A 12,692-nucleotide genomic window follows, 5' to 3' on the forward strand; every position below is an offset into this window, starting at 1 on the left:
CTCGTATAAGATGGAGGAACGGCCGTACACGGCTGTGCTCTCGCGTACTCTTGAATACCACCGGAAGGAACCGCTTTTCGCCTCGCTCCTCGACCATTTTCCGTTCAAAGAGGCCCTCCCCCCGTTCCCTTCTCCGTCTCTTCCTTCTCTCCACGATGCAAGTCGCGCTCGGATCGTGGTTCCTTCTCGCTCTCTTCCTCTCCACCTCTCACGGATGGCAAATCAGGGATAGGATCGGGGATAACGAGTTGGAGGAGCGAATAATATATCCAGGTAAGAGGATACACGATCAATCGCCGCATTGTTCACATTCCTCCTGTGTTATTTGTTGTGTCAGGAACGTTGTGGTGCGGGCATGGTAACGTGTCGTCCGGCCCGAACGAGCTAGGTCGGTTCAAGCACACGGATGCATGCTGTCGAACCCACGACATGTGCCCGGACGTGATGTCAGCTGGTGAATCGAAGCACGGTCTGACCAATACGGCCTCCCACACCAGGTTCCTTCTCGACTCGTCTCGCTTTCGCCCCTCTTCCCTTCTCGTCGCGCGACTTTGCCGCCACTTTTCAATTGACGTGACGCGACTGTTCCGCTCCGTTGAGCCTCCGTTCTTGCTCTTCCCCCCCTTCCTTCTTTCTTATCTATGCACTGGACCCACGCGAGGGTTCCTCGACCGACCGACGGACCGGTGGACAGGGGCGTTGACGATCGCCGGCTAATGCCGGCCTCGCGCGAACGCCCACGCGGAATTTTTCCCCATCGAATCGCTCGGACGTGAGAAATTGCGAGCGATTAGGCGTAACGCCGCGCGCGAATTGTAGGCGTGACTGCTACCTCGCATGAATCACTCGTGAATATCGAATGCACGCGGCCTCGTTCAAGTAAAAGAATTTTCCTCTTTAGAATTGCGAGGAGAGAGACGTCCGTTATTGTTGTTGTTATTAGTATTATTATTGTTATTGTTACTGTTTTTACGGCTCGGATGGAAGAGATGGTAACGAAAGAACGGGGAATATTTTCCAACAGGTTGTCGTGCGACTGCGACGACACGTTCTACGATTGTCTTAAAAATTCGGGGGACAAGATTAGCTCGTATTTCGTAGGAAAGATGTACTTCAATCTGATAGACACCAAGTGTTACAAACTGGAGCATCCTGTGACCGGGTGCGGTGAGAGGTAAGTGCGTGATTTCCGATGTGACGAATGTGAAATGCGAGCGAAAGGATGAGAGAAGGAATACGAAAGTTGTTTCGAGCTGGATTTTAAACTTTCTCGACGATCCTCGTAGGACCGAGGGTCGTTGTCTTCGCTACACGGTGGACAAAAGCAAGCCGAAAGTGTACCAATGGTTCGATCTTCGCAAGTATTGATAAAATTCACGGGGCGGATCTTGAACATCCTCTTCAAGATCGATTATTTATCGAATTCCAAATCGATGTTAATTGATGTAATAAAATAACAGAATAATTAATTTGTACCTGTGTCTACGTATTCACTGAACATGGAAACATATGCGGAGACATCGACGCGAAACAAGCGGCTCTGCTCTCCGCAACGGAGGGGAAGAAAGGATCATCTATGCAAGAATATAGAAAGGACGAGCGGAGGCCTCGAATTGGCCTCACCTTTCCGCGCGTTCTCCTCCATTTCTGGAGGGTGGCGCGGGCAGCTGGCGCTTAGCGGAGGATTTCCCCGGAAATTTATGTCCGGATCGAGCGCAGCCGCGCCACGCCTCACCTCCCCGATTTACAACTTCTCCCTCCACCCGTGTGCACTTTCCAACGCGCATAAGTACGCGGACGAACTTTGTTCCCAAACCGAGCGAACCCAAATTTCCCAACTGCGCTTTACCGAAGAACACTGTCTGTCCACTTGACTTTCGACTTGATCGAAACGATGCCGATAATAAAATACCTCCCGATGTATGTGTATATATATATCCGTTGATATTTCTACACGACTTTCCACTCGAACTTTTATCTGGAGAATCTTTATCGGCAATTCCCGCTTCAGCCTCGAGATTCCCCTGTGCAATAAGCGGAGCAGGCCTCCGAGGTCGGGTCGAACATTGTTCCGAGTTTCTTTCGGACTCGTGGATCCAAAGTGCTCGGCCGTGTTCCACGTTTCCACGTTTATAATTTAACGCGTAAATTTTGAAAATTACTTCATCTCGAACATCCTACGAAAGGGTAGATTTATTGAAAAAAATTGTCAAGAAAAATGTGCGCATCGAGATTCGTTCGAGCTCCTCTCCTTTCTGCTCGAGAGACAGGTCCTTTTCTTTTAAGTTATCCCTCTTCCTCTCCTCCTCTCCGCTTTTCGTAACCCGCTCTAATTCGAACAATCGATTGGAATTTTCAGACGTGGCGGCCTCGGTGGAGGTTCACTTCGAGAACAAAGATGGCGGATTTTTCCTGAAGCACATACCGAGGCAGTACTATCCCGTGAGAGGGGATTCCATCTCTGCGATATCTCCGTCGACGGGGACGTTATCGAGCGGGGCCCCATCGCCCGCGCCGGGCTCCGTCCTCTCGATAGACAAATTCACGGTGTTTCAGACGAGCGAGCCTGTGTCAGTGCGGGCCACTTACGGCCCATTCAGCACGAAGCAAACCGTGCCCGCCCGCTACATAGTGCCGGATCCATTGGACGCGCTGCCCGGCCCGGAAACGAGGCGGAATCTCACGGCTGCGACGATCCTGGACGCGCAGGAGCTGGGCGCCCGTCACCTGGACATGTCCGCCCATCTGGTCGGGAACAGCGTGCCTCGCGACTCGCCCGTGCTTAGAGTGCTGTTCCACGCCGGAAGCGAGGCTGGCGGAAGGCGCCAGTTGCTCCTCGCCCGCCATCAGAGAGTGTGCGTGGTTCTTCACGCGAGCCTGGCCACCCCGTCGAGGAGCACCGTTAATAGAAACAACGCAAGGCCTTACCCCCCTTCGTCTTCCTCCTCCTCCTCCTCCTCCTCCTCCACTTCCTCCTTCTCGAGTTCGACGTCCACTTCCGCTCTAACGGCAGCCTGCAGCCCCGACGGGGAGAACGGAGTTTGCTTGGCGCAGATCACCATACCTGCCGATTGGTGGGCACCGTTACCGCCGCCGGACGCTTCCGGCCGGGTCAAGGTCGCCAAGAGCCTGCCCAGGCTCGTGCAGGTCGCCTACTCCGTGCTCGAGCCGCGGACGGAGGAGGCAGGCTCGGCCGACAACGGGGCAGGCTTCTGCAGGCCGAGGGTCCAGATTCAACCCGTCACGCCGCTCGGTCAGGTGCCCCTCGCTCCGAACCGGGCCGATTACAAGGAGCTCAAGGCCGACGATTCGCTCACTCTTCTGGTACCGCACGGCCCCCTCTACCCGAGGTCCCGGCTGCACGTCCCGGCGTTCCTTCATCCGTCCAAGACCACCGACCCGAGACAGGAGAGGGCACCGCTCGTCATCGCGGTATACCTTAGGTGAGAAATTACTCCTTCTCTCTCTCTCTTTCTTTCTCTCCGAGTCGCGGTGAGATATGTTTCAAGTATCGTCGGGGACGGCGAAACGGTTCGCGTTTCCTCCTATTTTTCCCAATTTCTCTCGCTTCTCGCGTTGGATACGAAGATACGAAAGAGGCGAAACGGGGGGGAACTTGATAACGCGCTTCGAGATCCCGTTTCAAGTTCAAGATACTCTACTTGCCAACTTTACGTACCGTTTTTTTCGGTATATTTGAAAGCGCACGATGAAATATACCGAGCTGGAAATTCCCCTTGTTCCTTTTTTTCTTTCTTTTTTTCGCTCGCGAACATCCTCGAAAACAGTTTCGAAACGCGCCTCGGGGGATGGAGGTGGATGGGGAGGGCGGGGATGGGGGAGAAACTAGGGCGGGGGAGGGAGAAAAATTTTCTAATTGGACGAATTGTCGAGCAGCCCTCCGCGCAAAGTTACAACTTTTCCATTGTTAGTAAACTCCCCGACAGTTTCCCCCGGCATTCCGCTCGTGCTCGCATAAGCGATTCCAAGCGGACTCGTGACACCGGCGCAATCGGTATCCCATTGCTTCGACCAGTCTCGTCGTGACCCGAATTCTCGCGTTTCGGTTCGAGATCGGCTCGATAATTGCCAGGGTCGAGGAAGGAAAAGAGGAAGGAAAGGAAACGGTTAAATTCACGACCCAATTTTTTTGGGAGGGACCTCCTCCGCCCTCCTCGTGGAAGAAAGAATCGCGAAACGAGACGCTTCTCCTGATCCATCGGCCAAGATGGAATCAATTTCCTCGGGGCAATTTTTCCCCATTTTCGAGTCGTTCCCCTTTTTTCGGCAACGTGTGTGCACGTGATCGATATGCAGCCCGGAATGGGAAGATCGTATCGAGAGAATAGATTCGCGTGGAAATATTAGTTTTCCGGAGCGGCCCGTGTCGGGAACGGATTAAACCTTATCCCCTAACGAGAAATCTGTTAAAGGTGTCGCAATCTTCTCGCCTGGAAATTCCACGGAATTTCGAATTTCGTTCGAACGCGTGCTTCGACCTTGCCGGATGAAACTAATCTTCTCTCTCGCCGCTCCGAGTCTTATCTAAAAAGAGAAAGAGAAAGAGAAAAGAAAAAGAACGTTGATTTATTTCGCGTATCGCGGCCCCGACCTCCTCCAACGATCGACGTTTTATTTTTAGAAAGAGGGAGGTATTATCGGGTTCCACGTCAGTCAGGAATTTCGTATAATCCGACCGCTCCCGGCCAGACATTTACCGCTGTTCCGAGTCGCGATATTCGCGGATCTCTTCCAAACATCTCTCTCTCTCTCTCTCTCGTTCGGTTTCGATTCGTAATTATCGGTCGAATTATCGGTGACACGTTGCGAAGCTTAATCGAGCGAACGTTCCTCGCGGCGTTACGCAATCGAGCGGGACGCGTCGTTTCGTTTCGGGATCGATCGTAGTCGTAGCAGTCATTGAATAAATTGTGGCCGCAGTCCGACATCGGTCGTTCATCAACGCGATCCGGAAACCTGCTCCCCCTTCTCTCTCTCTCTCTCTTTCTCTCCAGATCGGCCCGATAACAGCCGCTTTGCACCGATTTATATGTAAATGCAGGCCGATCGCGGGAATAACTCGAGTCGAGCGTTGTAATTGCACATCGATGCGACGTTTGTCGCCGTTTCTTGACGCGGGGGAAGGGAGGAGAGAGAGAGAGGAAGAGGGGAGGTTACAAAGGGAGGCGAAGGGCTGCACACACCCTTTGCATCGCCGGTTCTTTTCGAACGACCGGGCCCCACCCTGGTAGAGGGACCTGACTAGCCTTGTCCCTTCTCTGCTCCCCTTGGGGGGAATGGATGGCCAGCAGCCATCTTTCACGAGTGAATATCGCGACTGAACGCAACCCTAATTCGGGGCAAACGCGAGGTTAACTTAATTAGCTCGGCTCGCTCGAGAGGGTTCGCTCGAATAATCGGCCTCGAACAGGTGTAATTCGATTTGGAAAAAGACGAGCTCTCTCTCTCTCTCTAGGTCGGTGTTCCCGTTCCCCTTGACCAAACCCTATCGATCCCCCGAGCGCAGGTCCGCGGGGCTGGAAACGGAAGACTTATTCGGTCCGGTAAATCGAATTCATCGAATTCGCTCGTTTCGTCGAATTAACGATTCTTCTCCCATATATATATTCGCCGATATTTCTTTTCACTGTCTCTCCACAATTCGGCCGGACGCGTATCGATCTCGCGTCTCCCGAACGACTTTTGTTCCTCCAATAATCGTATATACAGTTACACGTGAAAAGAGAGAACGCGCGAGAAAAATTTCAGTTCCAATTACTATTACTACTCGTTCTGCTCGCGTGCGAAACGAAAAAAAAGACAGGAAACGAGGATATTACCTGGCCCGAAAGCCGGGAGAAATAACGACACACGCAGAGACGCACGAGCATTGAAAATTGTAACTGCGCGTTTTCACCGTCGTGGAAAAGGGGGGATCGCGTAAAATTCCCTCCGTCTCTCGACGAGGATCCCGTAAAAAAAAAAGGAAAAAAAGAGAGAAAGAGAAGGCAACAACTCGAGGCACGGTTCCCTTAAACGAACCGCGAAAGATACGAGCCGATACCCGATTGGGGAGGCGCGAGGCGAATCGCTGGAGGGGGAGAGGAGCGCAGCGTAGATATTTATCTAGCGTGGCGTCGGATAGACGGCAGCCATCCTCGCGCATCGTAACTTCCCCGTAACTCCGACCCCGTGACCCGGTCACGTAACTGGAGCGTGAATTCTCGGGAGCAAAGACTCGAAGAGAGCGTAGGCGAGCCGGCGTCGCGACGCCAGGCAAATGTCCTTTCGAGTGACGGCCAAGTCGTCGAGCTTTTTTTCTTTTCTTTCCTTTTTTTTTTTTGGTATCGCGCCCGACATTTAGCTCGTTTCCACGTTTCCAATTTCGGACGAGATCAAAAGAAGTTTCTTTTTTTTTTCCTGTAGCCTATCATTCATACAGTTGGACGATATAGAAATATTTTGCGGTTTGGGAACCGGGACAATAATCGCGACGAAGAATTTCCTTTGACGCGTTTAATTACGACGGGGATTGATACTTTTATTTTTTTTTATTATTATCCTTTCAACGAAGAGGATTAGAGGGTGACGCGCGATTCCGCGTGTAACACATCGCGCCTCTAATTAAAACGCATTAGCGGACCGGCTCGGCTGTCCCGCTACCATTAATCCTCCGTTTTCAGGCCCGTTTTAATTACTCCCGTTCCCGACCAAGAGATTTCTCGTTATTAATCGTCTCGATATCGCGCCCCTCTCCTCGATCTCCTCGTTTTTTCAAATCACAATCTTGCGACACGAGCGACGATTCTTCGCGCTTTTATAAAAGTTTGTTTCGATAACCACGCCACATTGGTGATGGTTATCATTCCGTGGAATGTACCGTCATCAAGAGGCGAGAAAGAGAGAGAAGCGTCATCGATCCGCCCTCCCCTTCTCGCGACTCGAATTCCTTTGATTAATTTTTCGCTACCAGCTCCCTTTCGTTCTTCCGCCGGATTTTTTTCATATCGATGTCCGCCAGCGTCACGTATTCGATGTATCTTTGTTATCGCGGACGCGACGCGCGGGATGACCCTCGACCCGTAATCGAATCGAACGAGCGAAAAATATTTTTCAAATACGCAAACAAGAACAGCCGGATTTTCTAGCGGGGCGGTGTTGCTCGGAATCGAGAGAGAGAGAGAGAGAGGCACGTCGAGTGGTGGACGATCGACGGCCGCGTATGCGCGCCAATGCCTCGGGAGGGGGGAGAAAAAAAAACAAAAAAAATACCGTAGGCCGTGCCTCGTCGTCGAAGCGAACGATTTGTCTAAACGCGAATAGCCAGCTTCACCGGCCATATTTCATCGAGCTCGAGGAAATTCAATTTCCAATCTCGGTACTTTGTAATCGAGAGGATAAGGCGAGCGAGCGAGCGAGCGAGGGGTAAGGAGGATTCGAGTTGTATTTCCATTTACGTGCAGATATCGCGGATAGGATGTTTCTTTTCATTTTTTTTTTTTTTCCGCGAAATGTCACGATGGAGATTACAGATACGACGGAGAAACGTGGAGCCCGTGTAACCCGATGCAAAATTGAAAATTCTTACGTAAGTCTATCCATTATCCTGTTTCACCGACCTGGTGGGTGGTCGGTTTCCTTCCTCCCCCTCCCTCACATTCTTCGAAATCGCGTCATTTCTTCGCGTTTAATTCCGCGGTTTCAAACGCGGCAATGTTATTGAAACGAAGGCGTGAAAACTGAGGAGGTTGAACGCTCGAACGAAAATCCGATACGCTCGCTAGTACAGTCGATGTAGGAATAGGATAATTGAAAGAAGCGAGAGAGGGATTGGAAAAATTGACGAGGTGTGTCCGGCCGGCCGGCATTATTCCAACAAGTTGAGCCGATAATTGCGTTGCGCATCGATTCGATTATGCTCACGGTTATTGGAAAAAGTAGCGGGTTATTATTTCACCCTTGAACCTCTCCGTCTCCGTCTTTTCCCCGTTCGACTTCCCATTTCCGTCTTCACGTTTTTTCCCCCCCTTCCATCGTTTCTCTCCTCTCGATTTTATTAATTCGCCTCTTTTCTCGCCTCGCCTCTTCTCTCGATTCGACGGCGATCGTTTAACCTCGCCGTTTTTCCATCCGATGTCGACCGTTTCTTCGCAACTGCTCCCCGAATAATAAATCACACGGGGCAAAGAATTTATTATTCGATATCGCGATTGACGAAGATTTTTTTTTGGTAATTTTTACAGGGCCAGGGTGAAATCCGGCGTGAAAATCTTGGACGCGTCGTCCAGCAACCCGGACTGGATCGTAGACAGCAAGATCAACGCGAAGAACACGATCGCCACGTTCACCGCGAGGCGAAAGGAGAATGCCTCCCGATTACCAAGCGCGTAAGTGCGTTTACGATTCTTTTTATCGATTTTCGTGATCGAGATCTCTCTCAATTTCACGAAATTCCACGCATGAATGAAAACTTAAGAGGGGAGAAACGGGAAATAAAGATTAATCTAAAGGCACGCTTTATTTATCATAGCAATTTTTTTAAAGAAGAAAAACGTCAGTCATAAATACATACATTGATAGAATATAGAAAAACGATGATACGATACACGTTATTTATGATGAAATAACTGATGCAACGTATTTTATATTATTTTATTTTTTTATTTTTTTTATCTAAATTTCCGTTATCTACGAACGAGCAATTGGTAATAAACAGAATACATATTGCCTCATTCGCCGCATTTTTCCCCTCGTAAATTACGACGTTCGTCCGCGTTTCCGCCTCTAGCCCTCTTCAACTTTCTCGTATTCCAAATAAAGTGATGAAAATCGCTTTCTACGTTAAAGAGACCGCCACTACTCGGTTTTTTTTTTTTTTTTTATAGAGTTTAACCAGTTACAATTGCCGCGGTTTATTCTTCTCTTCGGAAGAGGATTTGCTCGTCGAATCATTGTCCTGTGCATCAACATCCCTCTTGTACTTTCTTATGCATATTCCATTTTTGCAATCATCGTCGGTCCCATTGTTATCGTTGTTACCGTTGTTATCGTCGTCACCGTCGTCACCGTCGCCATTGCAATCGCCCTTCTTCTTCTTCTTGCGTCTCCCGCAATCATCCTTGTCATCGTCATCGCTATCATCCTCGTTCATGTTCTTCTTCTTATGTCTCCCGCAATCATTGTCATCGCTGTCATCGTCATCGCTGTCTTCGTTGCAACCGCCCTTCCTCTTCGACTTCTTGCGTCTCCCGCAATCATTGTCATCGCTGTCGTCGTCATCGCTGTCTTCGTTGCAACCGCCCTTCCTCTTCGACTTCTTGCGCCTCTTGCAATCATCGTCGTCGCTATCGTCGCTATCGTCGTCGTCGTTCTTCTTCTTCTTCTTCCTCGACCTCTTCTTATCGTCATCGTCATCGCTGGAATCGCTGCTACTGCTGCTGCTGCTGCTGCTGCTGCTGTCGTCGTCGTCGTTGTCGTTCTTGTTCCGTTTCTTCTTGGCCGATCTCTCCAACCTCGCGGGCACTTGTTCCCCTTCCTCCGTTAAAATCTGCACGACCTCGCCCGCCTCCCTCTTAACCTTACCCTTCGCCCTTTTCTCCTCGCTACTGCTATCTTCTTGGCTGGAGGACGAGTCAGCCTGTTTCCCCACGACTGCCCTCCCTTCCGCTTCCTGCACGTTCTGCTGCTGCTCGATCAGATCGGCCAAGGGATGCGCCTCGATTAGGATCGTCGAGACGAGCACCACGGACAGCAGGACGATCAATTCGGTGGGACGCATCTCGTCTCGAAAATGATCCAACGCAGTCCCGATATCAAACTTGTCGGCGCGTCTATTCCGCTTCGGTCTTTTATACCGTCTTATACGCGCCTGCCACCGGACTGACCGATAAACTCGCGATCGAGTGGAGGACTTGGTGCATCGGAAGATCAGTGGCGCTCAATGGAGGACGGGGAGTCCAAGATTATAGGATTATCGTCGCGTAGCCACGATACTTTCGTATTAATATTCCTCGCGTAATCTCGTTTTAATCACGAGTATTCTTCAACGGTTTTCGAGAAGTAGCCGAATCGGAACCGGTCCTCTTTGCGAGGTTCAAGAAAGAATTGTTCGAGCGCAACGAAGGGGAGGGTTGAAAAGGTTATTTCTCTGGATGGTGATAGGGTACGGAAATATGCAAACGACATCGTGGAAAACGTGGGAAGAGTGGGGGAATTGGAGAAAGAGATTTTATCGGAGGCGCGAAATAACGGAGCAAGTGAGAATCGCTGCGCATTGGACGGCGTTATCGCCTCTGCAGCGATCCGTTTTGATTTCCCTCTCCTCCCCCTCCGCGTGGTTTTTATTTTATAAAATTAGCAAATAGTTTATTGGCCACGGTTTTGGATCATCGATCGCAAAGATGGTGAAACGCGACGCAATACTCGTGACTTTTGCTCTCAATAAGACGGTCATTTTTAAAGATCTCGCTATCGTTTTCTCGGATCGATCGATCCACACACACACTCGCTAATTTTATTCCTTTCCCCCATTTACTCTTCGTCCCCCTTCGATCACGTTACAATTTCTATTCCCCAAGTCGTTCTACCAATCTTCATTGTGCGCTCAATTCTAATTTTTCAATTGCTTTTCCTATCTTAAAAATCGATGCATCTCATCTTCCTTTTTTTCTCTCGAGATGTTGAAACTTTCGCGTTTAAACTCGTTCAACGAGTGTCTAGCTCGAGTCGAGCAGCGAAATTCTCCTCAAATTTTCCCGACAAATTGGGAAAAATTGATGGGGAGGAGGGTTGTTCCGAACTGTAAAGACCTCGTCTACGTGATAACCGGTCGATCTCTTTCTCGGTCCACGGTCAAACGGGTCCTAGGATTAACGCGAGGATGGACGGAAACTACTCGCGACTTTGTAACGCGACCACGTTGCGACGCGTTACGTAACACCAACGACTTGTAACTGGAAATACCCTTGAGTCTCGTTGATTGTTCAACGAAATTCTCGTTACCTTCTCTTCCACCCTCGATAAATACCGGATACGATGATGCTTTCACGTTCTCCAACTTCTCTTCTCGTTCTCGTTTGCTCCGAGCGAACTGTTACAACCTTGATGAACTTTGACGTTTCCTTCCACTCGATCGTAATTTCGAACGAAATTCTGAAATATATATATATATATATATCGTAAGAAACGAATAGAAGAGGAAGAAAATCTCTCACGTTTCCGCATGAAAGTGTGGAAATAATTCGTCCATCGCGCGCGCGTTTGAACGTTATCGATTACGAGGGGAATTGGAACATTCGAATTGGCCAATGAATCTTGCACACAGCTATAATTATCCCCCCGAAATCGGGGAAACCCGTCGCTAAGAACTTTGTCATTTCCAGATCGGCGGAGGAGATCCTGACGATGCTTCTCGAGGCGAGCGAGGAGGGGATGGAGGGGAATTGGGACGGTGGTCGGATCGTGTGGAGCGTGCGTTACGCTTTCGACAACGGGTCCCAGTTAAACGGGATGGATCAGCTGCAGCAAAGATTGCAGCAGAGACAGATGCAGCAACATCATCATCACCATCATGCCGAGAGGCGGAAGCTCCAGGTTCGTCTTGAGATACAGAAGGACGACATACAGGCTGTCCTGCCTATATCCAAGGTGAGCTTCTTATCTGAAGTTAATAGTATAACTTTTTAACGTCTTTCTTCTTCTGATGTAGAGATATATATGTATATGAGATCTTAAATCACAATCGAAGCTTTTTAAAAATACGAGACAGTTTTAGAAGAAACGAAACAATTAGCAGAGAGTCGTATACGTATATATATACCATGCTATAACGAACGAAAGACGTTCTGTTTGCGTTGTGCAGTAATGAAAAAGGGACAGTAATAAAAAAGAGCTCGCTGGGTTCACGACTTGAGCGTGATTTTTTGGAAGACAGGGTTACCCGACCATTTTCATTCACCCGCCTCGACTGTGCTTCGAACACGCGTTGAAAATTCGACGATGGGATCCGCGATGGAATTTTCGCCGATTCGAAAATAAAAGAATCAGTCCGTTGAAGGGGAAAGGGGAGCAATATCGCTACCACTCGACGACAAAACCGATTTTCAAGCCAGCCAATCCTCCCTCCCGATCCCCTCACGCGCTCCTCGCTCTCCTCGAAATCTCTTGAAAAAGAATCCACTAAGTTGGCCGATAACCGCTGGCAAAAGTACCGATCGATACGAAAACCTACATATATACACACTCACACACACGTATATATATATATATATATATATGTGTGTGGTATATATGATCGTCTCACGACCGATCCTTTCCGCACCGAACGTTCCAAGACTTGGAATTGGGGGGAGGAGGGGTAAGGAAGGGAAGAAAATTGCAACGGACGACCAAGGATGGCGCGCGTATTTATGCGAAAAACCGGGGACGAGAAACTTTTACTTTTCTCCCCCTCCCTCTTCGATAACGCGGGAAAACTTCTCGTCTTTGAAAAGCGATCTTTCAAAGTGACTTAAATATTTCTTGCCGCCGTTGGCGAAAGTAATAGCGAAATGCGGATAGATTTTTCCGTTTGGCGTCAAGAAAAGGCATCGAGGAATCAAAGAGCTGGCTCAAGGGTTACGTTTTTCCTTTCCGGAGATAAGGCGCGGACGAGCGTGTTTTTATCGCTGCGCGATTCGTTCGTGCAAATTTAT

General features: G+C 49.5%; 3 protein-coding genes across 7 annotated transcripts in view; 2 read left to right on the top strand and 1 right to left on the bottom strand.

Moving 5' to 3' along the window:
* The window catches only part of LOC107998779 (transmembrane protein 132E), a 53,098-nt gene that overhangs the window by 30,065 nt on the left and 10,341 nt on the right, over positions 1–12,692 (top strand). For 4 of the 5 annotated variants that reach the window (XM_062083607.1, XM_062083611.1, XM_062083609.1 and 1 more), the window contains exons 2-4: positions 2,360–3,443; positions 8,244–8,387; positions 11,382–11,646. In XM_062083607.1, the coding sequence (XP_061939591.1) occupies positions 2,360–3,443; positions 8,244–8,387; positions 11,382–11,646 (1,493 nt within the window). Of the gene's footprint in view, positions 1–1,615; positions 2,271–2,359; positions 3,444–8,243; positions 8,388–11,381; positions 11,647–12,692 lie in introns of those variants that run through there. The other variant, XM_062083608.1, reaches the window with a different exon arrangement.
* Positions 36–1,475, top strand: LOC107998818 (phospholipase A2). The gene is made up of 4 exons (XM_017058299.2): positions 36–273; positions 338–497; positions 1,025–1,174; positions 1,287–1,475. Exons 1-4 carry the CDS (start codon positions 156–158, stop codon positions 1,366–1,368), a joined length of 510 nt encoding a protein of 169 aa, XP_016913788.2. The 5' UTR covers positions 36–155; the 3' UTR covers positions 1,369–1,475.
* LOC107998816 (uncharacterized) lies at positions 8,500–10,101 on the bottom strand. Its single transcript, XM_017058297.2, has one exon. The coding sequence runs from the start codon at positions 9,776–9,778 to the stop codon at positions 8,897–8,899; it is 882 nt and encodes a 293-aa protein (XP_016913786.2). The 5' UTR covers positions 9,779–10,101; the 3' UTR covers positions 8,500–8,896.

This window comes from Apis cerana, linkage group LG13 (genome assembly GCF_029169275.1).
Source record: "Apis cerana isolate GH-2021 linkage group LG13, AcerK_1.0, whole genome shotgun sequence".
NCBI classification, from domain to species: Eukaryota; Metazoa; Arthropoda; class Insecta; order Hymenoptera; family Apidae; genus Apis; species Apis cerana.